The 13,665-nt window shown below is 41.3% G+C and overlaps 1 protein-coding gene across 2 annotated transcripts in view; it reads right to left on the bottom strand.

Annotated features, from left to right (window-relative positions):
• The window catches only part of LOC310708703 (serine/threonine-protein phosphatase 4 regulatory subunit 1-like), a 43,832-nt gene that overhangs the window by 11,844 nt on the left and 18,323 nt on the right, over positions 1–13,665 (bottom strand). For both annotated transcript variants that reach the window (XM_083507369.1, XM_083507368.1), the window contains 7 exons: positions 12,215–12,280; positions 10,115–10,273; positions 8,446–8,591; positions 6,895–7,331; positions 5,427–5,644; positions 1,672–1,761; positions 849–1,034 (listed from right to left, as the gene is read on the bottom strand). In XM_083507369.1, coding sequence (XP_083363495.1) covers positions 849–1,034; positions 1,672–1,761; positions 5,427–5,644; positions 6,895–7,331; positions 8,446–8,591; positions 10,115–10,273; positions 12,215–12,280 — 1,302 coding nt within the window. The remainder of the gene's footprint in view (positions 1–848; positions 1,035–1,671; positions 1,762–5,426; positions 5,645–6,894; positions 7,332–8,445; positions 8,592–10,114; positions 10,274–12,214; positions 12,281–13,665) is intronic.

Here is a 13,665-nt window from a genome sequence, read left to right as displayed (position 1 = left end):
TCTCTGTCTTGTCCTTCCAATTTCCTGAGTTGATTGTGCCAGATTCTAACTTCATCCTTGGTCTTTGAACTCAACAGGGTCCAGGAGGATAACAGGATTAGTTAGCTATAATGGCCACTGCTTTCCCCTGGCAATAGTAGAACAGTTTGCATGAAGACAGTAAAAAGCTGTGCTTTCTGGGAAGCTTTGCAAGAAGCAAAAACTTCCTTAGTCTCATTCCATAGCATAAAGTTATATCTCTGTAGAATTTTTCACCGACCTTCCACCTCAAGGTGGAAACGATTAGGGCCCCAAATACCACTAGCATTGAATCTGCCAGGAATATCATTTCTTAACTCAAAAAGAATTTGAGAGGGAGGGACATATATAGCAAGTTTAATTAAAAACATAATAACCTGACTCATGCAGTACTGTATGTCATATAGATGGTTGCATTTTATCTTAAGCTACACAGAGTTCATGGAAAGTAAATGGGACATTTTATTTTTAAGCATAAAATGAACTTTGTTCTTGGCTGCATTGTGCATATGTGCACCTCTCAATATTGGCTAGGCAAGATGCTCTCTTCAACCTGCTATCCTGACAGCCTGAAGCTGGATTAGTTAAAACGAACTGCAATCTTATTATGGGCCAGTGAGGAAAGCAAGCACTTTATGGAATTTGAAAGGTTTAAGTTGTATGAAGCTTCTCCTTCTCCCAGTCCTTGTAGCTGATGGGAACCTTAGGGGCTCCGTTAGGCAAACTAGCACGACGAATGTGCACTAAATATCTCATGCTCCTTACAAATCTGACACATACACCTGTAAAACATGCGGCGTTAAGTGATACTTGACTGCCATGTGCTTTACCTGTACATCTGATGCCAAGGTTTCGTATGTGTCTTTCAAACAATGCCAGTTCTGCCTACCAAGTGTTAAGGCCACACCAGGAAGGCTGTACGCGCAGTGTTTTGCAATTTCCGTATCAACAGTCTGTGCTCGAGCAGGGTCCGTCATAGATAAGTACTGGTCCAATAAAGGCTGAGGTATGATATCCTGGAGACAAAAAAAAGTAAATTATTGATGATAATAATAAATTAAACCGGAGAAAGAATGTGTCAGCACTGAAAGACATCTGTTCAAGTATAGCGTTCCATCTCCCCGCTCCAGATGGCAACTGCACAGTGAAAACAAGCACGTGCAAAACAGCAGCAGTTACAGAATACATAGCAGGCCAAACTTTGTCAGCTCTATCATGGGAAATAGTTCATACACATGAAGTTCAGATGGATATGAGTTACAAATTACAACCGAAAATAGCAATTTGTGTGCATTATTAAATTATATAGAGAATTTGTTTGTATATTTTAACTATGCAAATTATACCCATAATAAACCTGATTTAGGGCCTTGGTCACATGTTACTTTCTGAAGCTTGTGAATGAGACAGAGCAGGAAGAAAGCAGGACATGGGTGCATGTCCAAGAACGATCCACGCTCATAACCAGGCTGAGAAAAGAAGGCCTGATCAGCCTTTAAATCTATATTCATTGCAGTTCACAAAAAAAGCTTATACTTCAGATTCTGTCAGAACCAAAATACTAAGGCTGGCTTCCAGACATTGGTCCAAAATGTTTAATTTATGGGAGATGAACTTCCCTATAGCACATCATTAAGAAATAGTTGAAACAACCTGTAATTTTGATTTCTCTTCTTCATGAAGTGGATCATTCTTTTCTGCCTCTAAAGCTTTGTTGTCCCCACTGTGTTGCTCTTCTGAGTCCTGTAAAAGTGCATAATATGCATTTATGGAAAGAACAAAACAGTATCTGGGGCACCGCATTAAAATTCAGTACAACACGAACAGTGAACATCTTTGTAAAAATTGAATCCATGCTGCTAAGCCATACAAAGATGTAAGCACAGAGAAAAGGTTCTATATTCATACGAGACTTCAAAGGTTCCATGACACCCATGGGGTTGTTGTGGTTTGTTACTAGCCCAGTGAGTCTAGCCCAGTGGTCTCACAGCAGCAGTTCATCACTGGAGACTTATGCAATCCATGAATTCATGAATGCTCTGGGGGATTTTCTGATGGAGCTGGCAGTTCCACTAAGGCCCTTGTCTTGCTACTGAATGGCAAGATGCAATGGGCCATTGATGTGATCGCTTTCAATCGTATCAGTAGCCCATGTTATTATGAGTAGTTGTGGACAATGGAGCAGGCTGGATCATGCCTAGAGCACAAATGACATGGAACTCTGCAAAGAACTTGCCACATGAAAACGTTTCTGTTTTCGTTGGCCTATTCAAACACATAACTGGTTACATGGTTTATTGCGTTTCATTCTTTTAGATGTTTTTAAATGTGATTATTCTACTTTTAATTTTAATGCAAATATGTTTGCCACTCTGGAAGGGTGGGATATAAATTTGATGGGTAAATAAAAATAAGATGACTGAACATGTGTTATAGCACATAATCATACCTACCGTATTTTTCGCTCTATAACACGCACCCGACCATAACACGCACATAGTTTTTAGAGGAGGAAAACAAGAAAAAAATATTCTAAATGAAACAGTGGATGTATGATTTTTGTGGTTCATGCTGTGGCCACAGACATGTGATCTGACAGTGAGTTTGGAGTAGCCCAATGCAAAAATCCTGAGGATTCATGTGGATCCATGCTTTGTAACCACATTTTTGCACCACTGCAACCCTAGGCAACAGTGGGTGCGTGATTTTTTTGGTGCAGGCTGTAGCCATGGACATGCTATGTTATCTGATGGTGAATTTGGGGTGACCCAGTGCAAAGATCCTGTGGATCCATGCTTTGTAACCACGTTTTTGCACCATTGCAGCCCCAGGCAACAGTGGGTGCGTGACTTTTTAGGTACAGACTGTAGCCATGGACATGTAATGTGATCTGATGGTGAATTTGGGGTGACCCAATGCAAAAATCCTGAGGATCCATGTGGATCCGTGCTTTGTCACCACGTTTTAAATGGGGAGGGAAGGAAAGCAAAAGTCCCCCCCCCCAAGCCAGACAGGATATACGAAGTATGATTTCTTTTTTATTTACGGTAAATCAATTTTAATGTCCCTATATAAAATGCCTAGTGAAGCAGAAGTGAATCAGCCACTGTATTAAGGCTAAACGTTTGAAGAACAGCTCTCTATGGGGGGGGGGGGAGACTAAATTCCATTTTCAATCAATTGTTATTGTGGCAGCAATTATCAGTGTATAGCACACAATGAGGAAAAGAACTTTAAATATATATATATATATATAAAACATTCTCACGTTATACTTCTTCAAAGAAGAGTATTAGGCTTTTAATGAAGGGGAGAGGAGAGATGCTGTAATCCTCCTGGCTCAGGAGATTCTGATTTACCAGCCTCGTGTAGAAAGTATAGATTAAGATATTTGATATACAGCATATAAATCCAGAGATTTCCATGTCTCACTCTGCAATCCAGCCAGCTGTTACTTACGAGCAGGGAAGCAGGGATTCTCTCCCAAACAAGCATACTGTCTCCCTCCAGCAGTACATTGCTTGGAGAAGCTGTAATTTGGAGGGGGCCTGGGGGCAGGGCTCTCTGCTTTTGGAAAAGAAATGAGAAACCTACCATTGTAAAGCAAAAGTCGTTCCCCCCCCCCCCCCAAGCCAGCCCTCTCTCTCTCTCTCTCTCCCTCCTGCATGCTTTTGCTTTTCGGCTGCCTGGGAGTCCCTAGAGCACGGAGAGGAGGAACTGGTGGGCTGGAGCCTGCACGCAGTGTGACTAGGGAAGGATTAGCAGGAAGGACGGGATCCTTTCCTTAACCCTCTGCTTGCCAGGAGGGCAGGGGATTCCCTGCTCTTTGTTGAGTTTGAGCAAACGCAGCAACAGAAACGGGTGGGAAGTAAGACCCTGAGGCAGAATGCAGGAAAGCTTCTGCCTTCCCTCTTCCCTCCGCCCGCCCGCCCGATCTTATTTTTGCCTATTTTGCCCCTGCGCTCCGGCGAGTCAGCTGCAGGGACCACACATTCGCTCCATAACACGCACAGACATTTCACCTTACTTTTTAGGACAAAAAATCTGCGTGTTATAGAGCGAAATTTACGGTATTCGGTGGCAGTGAAAGTCTACTTTACTGCCCCCACTGCCATGACACTGAGTGGTGTGAAGTTTATTAAGCTCTAACCTGGTGAATGGGTTATTACAATTCTCAAAAGCCTGCAGCAGCAAGCACCATGAGGATAAAATTACTTACCTCTGCAAAGTCTTAGATGCCACTGTTGTGATCAGTCCTGATGAAGTATCCAATGCACCACCTAGACTTTTGGGGGGATAATTTTCAGCTTCTGAGGCCTGAGGATGTGGACAAGGTGCTTGCAGTGATTTGACTAACTGTGTGTCCTCTCAATCCTTGTCAGTCATGGCTAATTTGAGGTAGCCAGGCGACATGACCAGCTGCCCAGGGTACGATGAATGCACAACTGCATGAGGGGTGTTGCCTGAAACCTTATAAAAGGGGCAATGCAACTCTCCTTTTGAAAACCCATCTTTGACACAGAGATATACAACCACTATAACCTGGTTGCAAACATGCCCTCCCTAAGCAAAGTGTTTGAGAGGGTAGTGGTGGCTCAGCTCTAGGCACACTTGGAGGAAAACGATTGCTAATACCACGGATGGGGACATGGTCCTCCAGATGTTGCTAGACTCCCAACTCCCATCATCCCCAGCTAGCGTGGTCAAAGGCTGTGGATTATGGGAGTTGGAATCCAGTAACTCCTGGGTCCATTTCAATCTGGATCCAGGTCTAGCTAGGCTACTTGATCGGCCAGAAGGATGGCCTTTATTAGCAAAGGGACTCAATATCCCAGCATCTTTTGATACCACTGATCATGGTATCTCCCTGGACCAGCTCTGGGTTGGAGGCAGTTTTGCAGTGGTTCTAGTCCTATTTATGGAACTGGGTTCTGAGAATGTATACTTAATTTGCTCTGGTACATATTGTAGAAAATTCAATGGTTCATTCGTTCTTCTACCCCAACATGATGATACTACTTTCAACATTTCCTACATCCTACTGAAGGTGCCATTCTCAATGGCCAATCTATAATTTTCAGACTCCTTTCTCCTGGGGATCTGCCAGTCTAAGCATTTATTTGAAGCATTGCGAGGCCTTGGTATTTGGACTGGTTTCCAGGGGCTGGGATAAAGCCAGTACTCATACTCAGTTGTGTTTAGATAAATACACAGGCATGATTTAGTGCACTCTTGCTAGTTACATTTGGCTGCTATTTTAAGTTTAGGCCTAGTGCCCTGCATTTTCAGGGTGGCAGGCTACAATTCAGAATAAGTAAGTAGAAGTCTTTAGTGGTACAAAATGACTGACAAGCCATTAACCCCCCCTGAAAAACACACTTATTTTTCCTGCCATGACCAACACTTACCATATTTTTAATCACAGTTGGACTGGGTGGGTTAATTGCCTCATCCTGGCTTGGCAATGATGATAAGGTGCTCTCATTCACTGAACTGGGATCAAGGACCAAACCTGGTGTATCTTCTGGGTAGTTCCCATTGACTTCTTCATTCTGCTTGATCTCATAGCAACTGACAGAATCAAGGTGAGCAGCTCTAAGTGCAGCAGACAGTACTTGAACCTGAGCTGATCAAATGGAACAAGTCCCATTAGGTTTGTTTTCATGCATCTCCTTTTACAAGTCCTAAAAACCTATGTCAGAAAACCCCTCTCAAAAGGAGTAGAACTATAAAAGAGACTGAGAACTGCAAAAGTTTTAATATTAACTTATTACACAGTAGTTCTTGGGGTAAGATCTATTCTTCACAAATTTGTCTATCAATGCCTCTGTGCCTATACGGAAACTCTAGATTCAACTGCATTTTTGAAAGATTATAACTTATTTACAGATTAAGTATAGGTTTTCAGCAGCAATCCTGTAAGCATTTACATGAATTCAAAAAGATTACTTCTGAGTAAGCGTATGGGATTCTGCTGTGAGATACATAAAACACCACAAAGATGACAATACAGAAATTTAAAGTTCACAGATGTAGAGAAGACCTGGCCCAGGATTTTTTGGATCCCAAGCTAACCCCACTATTTCTATTTTTAGTACAATAACTAAAACCTCTTTACTGGTCCTAATAAACACATTTCTACTTTGGGCTGCTTTGCCCTCTGCTCTCATTTCTTATGCCTCACTTATTAGATCCTATTGTATATACCATACATCTTGGTTTTACCAACAGCTGCTACTACACAAGACAAGTTTAGTTTTGCCTTGGTGATCAGCTAGGAGAAAAGTGACTAAGGCAGCAATCCTATGGATGCTTACTGAGGAGTAAACCCTACTGAAGACTTCTGAGTAAACAGGACTGTGTTTAAATCCTGCTTTTATTTAAAGTTCAAACAACCAGACACCTGATCTAGCTTTCTGTAGACAAACTACACTAGAAGCCATTATACCAGCTGAATTCAGAGCTGATATTAGGAATCTTGAGATCAACCTTCAAAACCCTAATGGCTCTTTTTTCTTCCAGGGCTGCAGTCCACTTTTAGATGCAATTCTAAACAGACAGGAAGAAGCCGAGGACCTCAGTGAAGGCTGTACTGTGGCAGCACCCAAGTGCCAACCCAACTGCCCTCCTTCCGTCTATGACAACTCAAGCAGTAAAATGCAATAAGTTTTCATCAAATGCTGCTGGAGCCAGACGGCACTTCCCATTTGTTAACTATAGAGAGATGTAGCTGGAATTTATTGTGGTTAAAGGGAACTGCATGCAATCATAAGACAGAATAGTTCTTCATTATAATAAAACAACTGTGAGCAACATGTTTCCCAGAGCAAAATCTTTTGAAGAAGGGTCTAAGAACACAAGAGCGTAAGATCTTACCTTGAACATCTGGGTCATCCATGTGCTCCTGCAAACTCTGCAGAACTTTTTTTATCTCACTGCTGGCAACACAATTATTACAAAGAACTTCCGACACCGGACAGCTATCTTCATGTATTTCAGTTTTGCACTGAAGCAGTGCTAGATCCTGACTTATGTCAGGAAGAGGAGGACGCCAGTATAAGAAGGTATTGAACACATCCTCTGCTGATTGGACCCTTGAGTTCACTTCCTGATAACTGTTGATTTGACATTCCTTAATATCCTTGGTCACATAAGGATCAGCATTATCACTCTGAGTCAATATAGTCTGATCTACTCCAATGTTTACTTGTATGGCTGAACTGTCTTCCGTTGCATCTGAATTTGAATTCTCACAGCTAGCAGAAGGCCCGTCTGTCAGTGATTCCAATTTTCCCCCCACTTGCTCCTCTGGACTGAAAACAGAAGCAGCATTTTTTTAAAAATGAAAAAACAAATTTCACTTAAACATAGTATCTTAGGTAATACTTTAACTGCAATAATTGCAACTTTTCTCTAAAATATTCCTTTCAAAGATGCTTCAGTAAATCAGCTGAAGTTAGCTTCAGACCTCCTAAGATGTCCTTAGCTGATACTGAGATGTGCAAATATGACATCTGAAACTACCAGCTTTTATCACAAGGATACTTTTCTGTGTATTTTGAAGTTTATGTTATCTAAATAGCTGATAGAAGCCCTCTCTCACTTTATTTTAAGAACTTAAAAATATGAATTGCATTGAAACTGCAGACTAATTGATTTGAAAAACAAGTAAAAGACACCATACTACTTAAGGTATGGGTGTGTATATGTGTACCAGTTATTGTATTGGACCAAAGAATAGAGTTCAAGGTTCAAATCACTGTTGGCCCAGTTTGTTTATAATTTGCAGGAATGCGGGTGGCGCTGTGGTCTAAACCACAGAGCCTAGGGCTTGATGATCGGAAGGTCAGCAGTTCGAATCCCTGCGACGGAGTGAGCTCCCATTGCTCGGTCCCAGTTCCTGCCAACCTAGCAGTTTGAAAGCACCTCAAAGTGCAAGTAGATAAATAGGTACCGCTCCGGTGGGAAGGTAAACAGCGTTTCCGTGCGCTGCTCTGGTTCACCAGAAGCGGCTTAGTCATGCTGGCCACATGACCTGGAAGCTGTGCGCCGGCTCCCTCGGCCAATAAAGCGAGACAAGCGCCGCAACCCCAGTCGGTCACAACTGGTCAGGGGTCCCTTTACCTTTAATATAATCTGCAAACTATAATTTAATGTGAACTCACAAATTAATGGCTTGTTACAACATCTGAACCCAGTCTCATGGCTTGCTTCACTCCAAGGGAGCCACAAACAGTAACTAAGATTTGTTCTTGACTTACTGCACATGGTTTATTGGGGGTGGAATGGGGACCACGAACCTAGATTCAGGCATCACAGCAAGTCAGATCTTGGCTAGTTTCCTAACGGCAGTGGGATGGCAGAAGACCATGATTTAATGTGACATGTGAAGTAGGCGATGAACTAAACTAAGCCAAATCACTGTACCTGGATAGCACGTCATTGCCTGTTGGGCATGGACTGGAAGGCCGGATACTAAGTGTCCCATCCTCCCGAATGTAAAGACCAGCACTGGAAGGGTTTGCAAAAGTAGAAATAAACGGCCCAAGGGACTGGAAAGCAGCTTGACGAACCTACGGTATTGGAAAAGTAAGAAGACACAATTGGCTTGATAACTATACTTCTGGAGACAAGTGTACACTTTGCTGTTCCACTATGATTCCAAAGTATCCCAATCAACTAAATGAAAGGCATTAGGGCAAAGATAATAGTATAATTTCACTGCTAGAATGAGGCAAGTTTTAACCGTTTCAGGGATTTGGACCAATGTCAAACATCAAGATATAAGGCATCAACAGATATCATGAGAATGCAGCTGCACATTGTTTTGTATTATATGGGTTACTTACTGGAGGGAGGGGAATCCATTTCTGAAACATAACAGGTGATTGGTGCCTGGATTAAGTCCACATTCTCCCCCAAGCAGGTGGTCTGTTGTGCTTTCAAAGCTAGCAACTGACCAGCTATTAGGCACTTCATGTACAACTCTCCAGTCTAGCAGGAGAAAATGTACATGCAACCCCAGATACCTGGGCTATGAACATTCAGCAATAGAAACCACACATGGTATTTATGTACATGTCAATGAGCCAGTCCAGAAAGAGATCACTGAGACTGAAGTTTCCTCACTCAAAAAGGTACTAGAATTCATAGCCAACACTTCAAGAATGACATTTCATTCATCTCAAGTTAAGGAGCTTACACCAGCAGAAAAATCAAACACACTACTACACTTTGGTTCAAAACAAAAAACAAAAGGAAAAAAATCAGTATGAGACATATTACTACTTGTTAACAAATAAGATAATGCTTTAAGGTAACTAATAGTGCTTAAAAACCTAATGGTTAAAGAATAAAAATAACTTTTGAGCAAACTATACGATATTATTACGAGTATGGATTTAACAAAAAAATACACAAAGATAATTTCCTTTGACCCTTAGCATAACAGAATTACTTTTATGTTTTGCAATTTAGATTGTAGAATGAAGGCAGAGAGGCTTAATATAGGAAATTCAAGAACTATCAATCTCCTTGGGAAATCAAAGGAATAGATCAGATTTGTATTATTATTCTCATGCCCCAAACAGTCAACAATCTAAAATTCAGCACACAGGAGACAGAGAAAGGACAAGGAAATATTTGTTTATTTCTGCTATGTGTGCTTAGGCTTAGTTATAATAGTATATGGGAACTAAGGACTTATGCCAAAGGCTTCACTGAAGAGACGTGTTTTGAAAAAGTAAGATGGTCCATCAGGACCATGGACATTTACAACAGAATAAACTCTAAATTAAAAGGGCTGTCACAAGTCATCTCTGTATGGAAGCAAAAGGAGAAATCTGATCAATATGCAATCATGAAGAGTTGATTAAAGTCTGCTTTTGACAGCTGAACTACTATTTGCTTGCTTAAAAAGCTTCCATCATGCATCAGCTAACAGAAACAGAGCTTTAATGACTTGCAATTAATTAGCTGAGAGGAGCAAGTCAAATAAAACATTCGATAATTGTCACTTGAGCTAGTCTTGGTCATTTATCAAAAGACAGAAAAGTACAACTGCAATTTAAGATGGACTAATTCACTCTCTACTTACCCATCTGCAAGGGTCACTGATGAGACTAATAAAGAGGGGAGACAGCTTGCTTCTCCGAACTTCAGGGGAAATGGTGTAGGAGACAGCCATAAAGCATTCAGCACAAGCTTTTCGCATACCCCAAACGCTATCAGAGCAGAGCTCAAAAAACTTCGGAATCTACCAAAATAAAGACATATCAGATCAAACAGTTCTAAAATAGCAATTTTACTGATTTGCACTGCAGCCCTCAACACATCTACTGTGAAGACAGTTACTTCCAAATAATTATTTGAGGTTTCGAGTAAGGGTTTCTCTTTTGAAAACATCATTTGGCTAGCAGTTTCTAGCAAACAGCATCAAGTTAACAAATAAATTAAAGCATTCAGGTTTATTTTGGTAATTTGGTAATTCTGGCTACAAATACTACGTGCAGTTGCACATAAACAGATACTTATGTCACAGAAGAAAGCTAAGCTGCCTGAGACCGTCAATCTGATTTATTTCAATCCGTGAAGAGAAGCTGACAGCAGGGTCAGATACCTTTACAAATATTAATGTCCTTTCAGTAGTAGATAGGTAGCCGTGTTGGTCTGCCATAGTCAAAATAAAAAAATTCCTTCCAGTAGCACCTTAAAGACCAACTAAGTTAGTTCTTGGTATGAGCTTTCGTGTGCATGCATTTCGTGTGTATCTGAAGAATACATTTCGTGTGTATCTGAAGAAGTGTGCATGCACACGAAAGCTCATACCAAGAACTAACTTAGTTGGTCTTTAAGGTGCTACTGGAATGTCCTTTCAGCAAGGCTTAAAGAAGGAATGCTAATGCTGAAGGATTATCCTTGCAAATTGAAGTTATCAATAGCAACCACCATGGCTAGCTAAAGATCAAGCACGACAGTTTTAGCTTGAGGGAGAAATCTGACACATGGATGAATTTCTGAGGCTTTAGTTTTACAAGTCTCAGGGGGGAGGAGAGAGAAAAAAAGAAAGCAAGCTGCTAGCTTGGGATCAAAACAACCTTCTTGTTACAGTGCTGCTGTGAGCATGCCATGGGTTGCTGTTTTTAAGTAACATTGATGTATTCTTCAGCCACCCAACACCCACCCAGTATCATATATTCATAAGCCGCATTATGTGTGTGCCTTGGTGCATTTGATGGAGTTGCTCCAAGGTTTGATTTCAAGGGTGTCCAGAGACAGTGCATCAGACACACTTCATCAAAAGAAAGCATGCACTTCTGGATTCTCTTTTCCTTAGAGGTTTGGCTTAAACCAGTTCTGTGTTAAATGTACAGTGGTGCCCCGCAAGACGAATGCCTCTCAAGACGGAAAACTCGCTAGACGAAAGAGTTTTCCGTTTTGGAGGTGCTTCGCAAAACGAATCTCCTATGGGCTTGCTTCGCAAGACGAAAATGTCTTGCGAGTTCCTGCGGGGGTTTTTTCCTCCCCCCCTTTTTCTAAGCCGCTAAGCTTATCAGCTGATCCGATAAGCCGCTAAAAGCCGCTAATAGCGCTAATCCGCCAATGGGCTTGCTTCGCAAGACGAAAAAACCGCTAGACGAAGAGACTCACAGAACGGATTCTTTTCATCTTGCGAGGCACCACTGTATTAAAAGCCCTAAATTGTTTAGGACTAGGTTCCCTGAAAATCACCTCTTCCCCCAGTTGCCTTGTTGTTGTTGTTTAGTCATTTAGTTGTGTCCGACTCTTCGTGACCCCATGGACCAGAGCACGCCAGGCACAGTTGCCTACCTGACCCTAAATATATTCTTTAGAAGTCCTGTCCAGGTGCCCTTACCAAGTGAATAGATGTAGCTGATTATCAGAAAGACAGGCTTTTTACGATACAGAATAGCCTCCACAGAGAGGATAGCCTGACACCTTCTCTGTGGTGTTTTTAGTGCTAGATGAAAAAGCTTTTATTCACCCAGACTGCACATTGTTTTATTATATTGTCTGTGCAGTTAGGAGTTTCCCCCCTGTTTTTTATTGTGGATTTTATTGATTATCTGTTGCATTTTAGTATTTAGATACTTTAATATGTAAGATATATTATTGATGGGCTGCTCTATAATTTTAATGAAATGACATAGCTTCAAGACCCCAAACCTTAACATACCAAGTTCTTTTCTGTGGCTTCTTGCCCCACAGCATTGCAAATGTCTCCAAAGTTTGCTGCACAAACCTAAAACAAGAGAAACAAAAACTTTCTTGGTTTTATGTATCAATTCTGAATCCGTATGTCTTTCTTTAAACTGATCAAATTACAGTTCTTCACAGAGTAAAAATTTGTTTTCGAAAGAACCTTGCTGCCTACACTCCCAACCCAGAAAATATACTTTTATGGTATGTTTCCTACTTGCAGGCGTTATTAATCATATTAACTGCATAAAAGTCTACGGGGTATGCTACTCAAATATTTTAATGCATACTAACAGCTGCTCAACACATTTCATAGAGAATGTGTGATAAGCAGGCAATGACTGAAAGGAAATATAGGACCATCAACTCTGTGGCCCTTATTCAAGAAAGCACAAGTACATGATTAACTTTATGTACAGGTAACTCACAACTTACGTGGGGTTACATTCCTCATCATTGTGTGTATAAGCAAAACCATGTAAAGCCAGAACAGCAATCTTGCAATTATTATTTTCCAGCAACAGGTGTAAAGATGCAAGAATTTATTTTAAATAAGTGTAAGTTGCGAGTTACCTGTACATTTAACCTTTAAAGCCCTATACGGCCTAGGACCCTCGTACCTACGGAACCGCCTCTCCTGGTATGTCCCACAGAAGAACTTACGGTCTTCAAACAAAAACATCTTGAAGGTTCCAGGCCACAGAGAGGTTAGGCTGGCCTCAACTAGAGCCAGGGCTTTTTGGGCGGTGGCTCCGATCTGGTGGAACGCTCTGTCACAAGAGACTAGGGCCCTGCGGGACTTGACATCTTTCCGCAGGGCCTGCAAGACAGAGCTGTTCCACCAGGCCTTTGGCCAGGGCACAGCCTGACTCCCTCCTTTGGCAATCTTCACAGAACTCTAGCCCAATGGTTGCCATCAATTTGATTTGAATTAATTTTATAATGAAATTATTTTAGAATGTTGTACAGTGGTACCTCGCAAGACGAATGCCTCGCAAGACGTAAAACACGCAAGACGAAAGAGTTTTCCGTTTTTTGAGTCGTTCCGCAAGACGAATTTCCCTATGGGCTTGCTTCACAAAACGAAACGTCTTGCGAGTTCTTGCGAGTTTATTTCCTTTTTCTTAAAGCCGCTAAGCCGTTAATAGCCGCTAAGCCGCTAATAGCCGTGCTTCGCAAGACGAAAAAACTGCAAGACGAAGAGACTTGCAGAACGGATTAATTTCGTCTTGCAAGGCACCACTGTATTATTTTATTGTTGTTAGCCACCCTGAGCCCGGCTTCGGCTGGGGAGGGTGGGATATAAATAAAATTTATTATTAATTATTATTATTATTATTATTACATTTCACTAAAGTGGAAACTATGTTTTGGCCAATGTATGAAAAAGAAAAAGTTGCTTTTAAATGGCATACACACACAGAGACG

The sequence above is a fragment of the Podarcis liolepis genome (assembly GCF_965112155.1).
Source record: "Podarcis liolepis genome assembly, chromosome: 6".
NCBI lineage: Eukaryota > Metazoa > Chordata > Lepidosauria > Squamata > Lacertidae > Podarcis > Podarcis liolepis.
The sequence above is the reverse complement of the archived record's forward strand: the minus strand, read 5'-3'. Positions and strand labels throughout refer to the sequence as shown.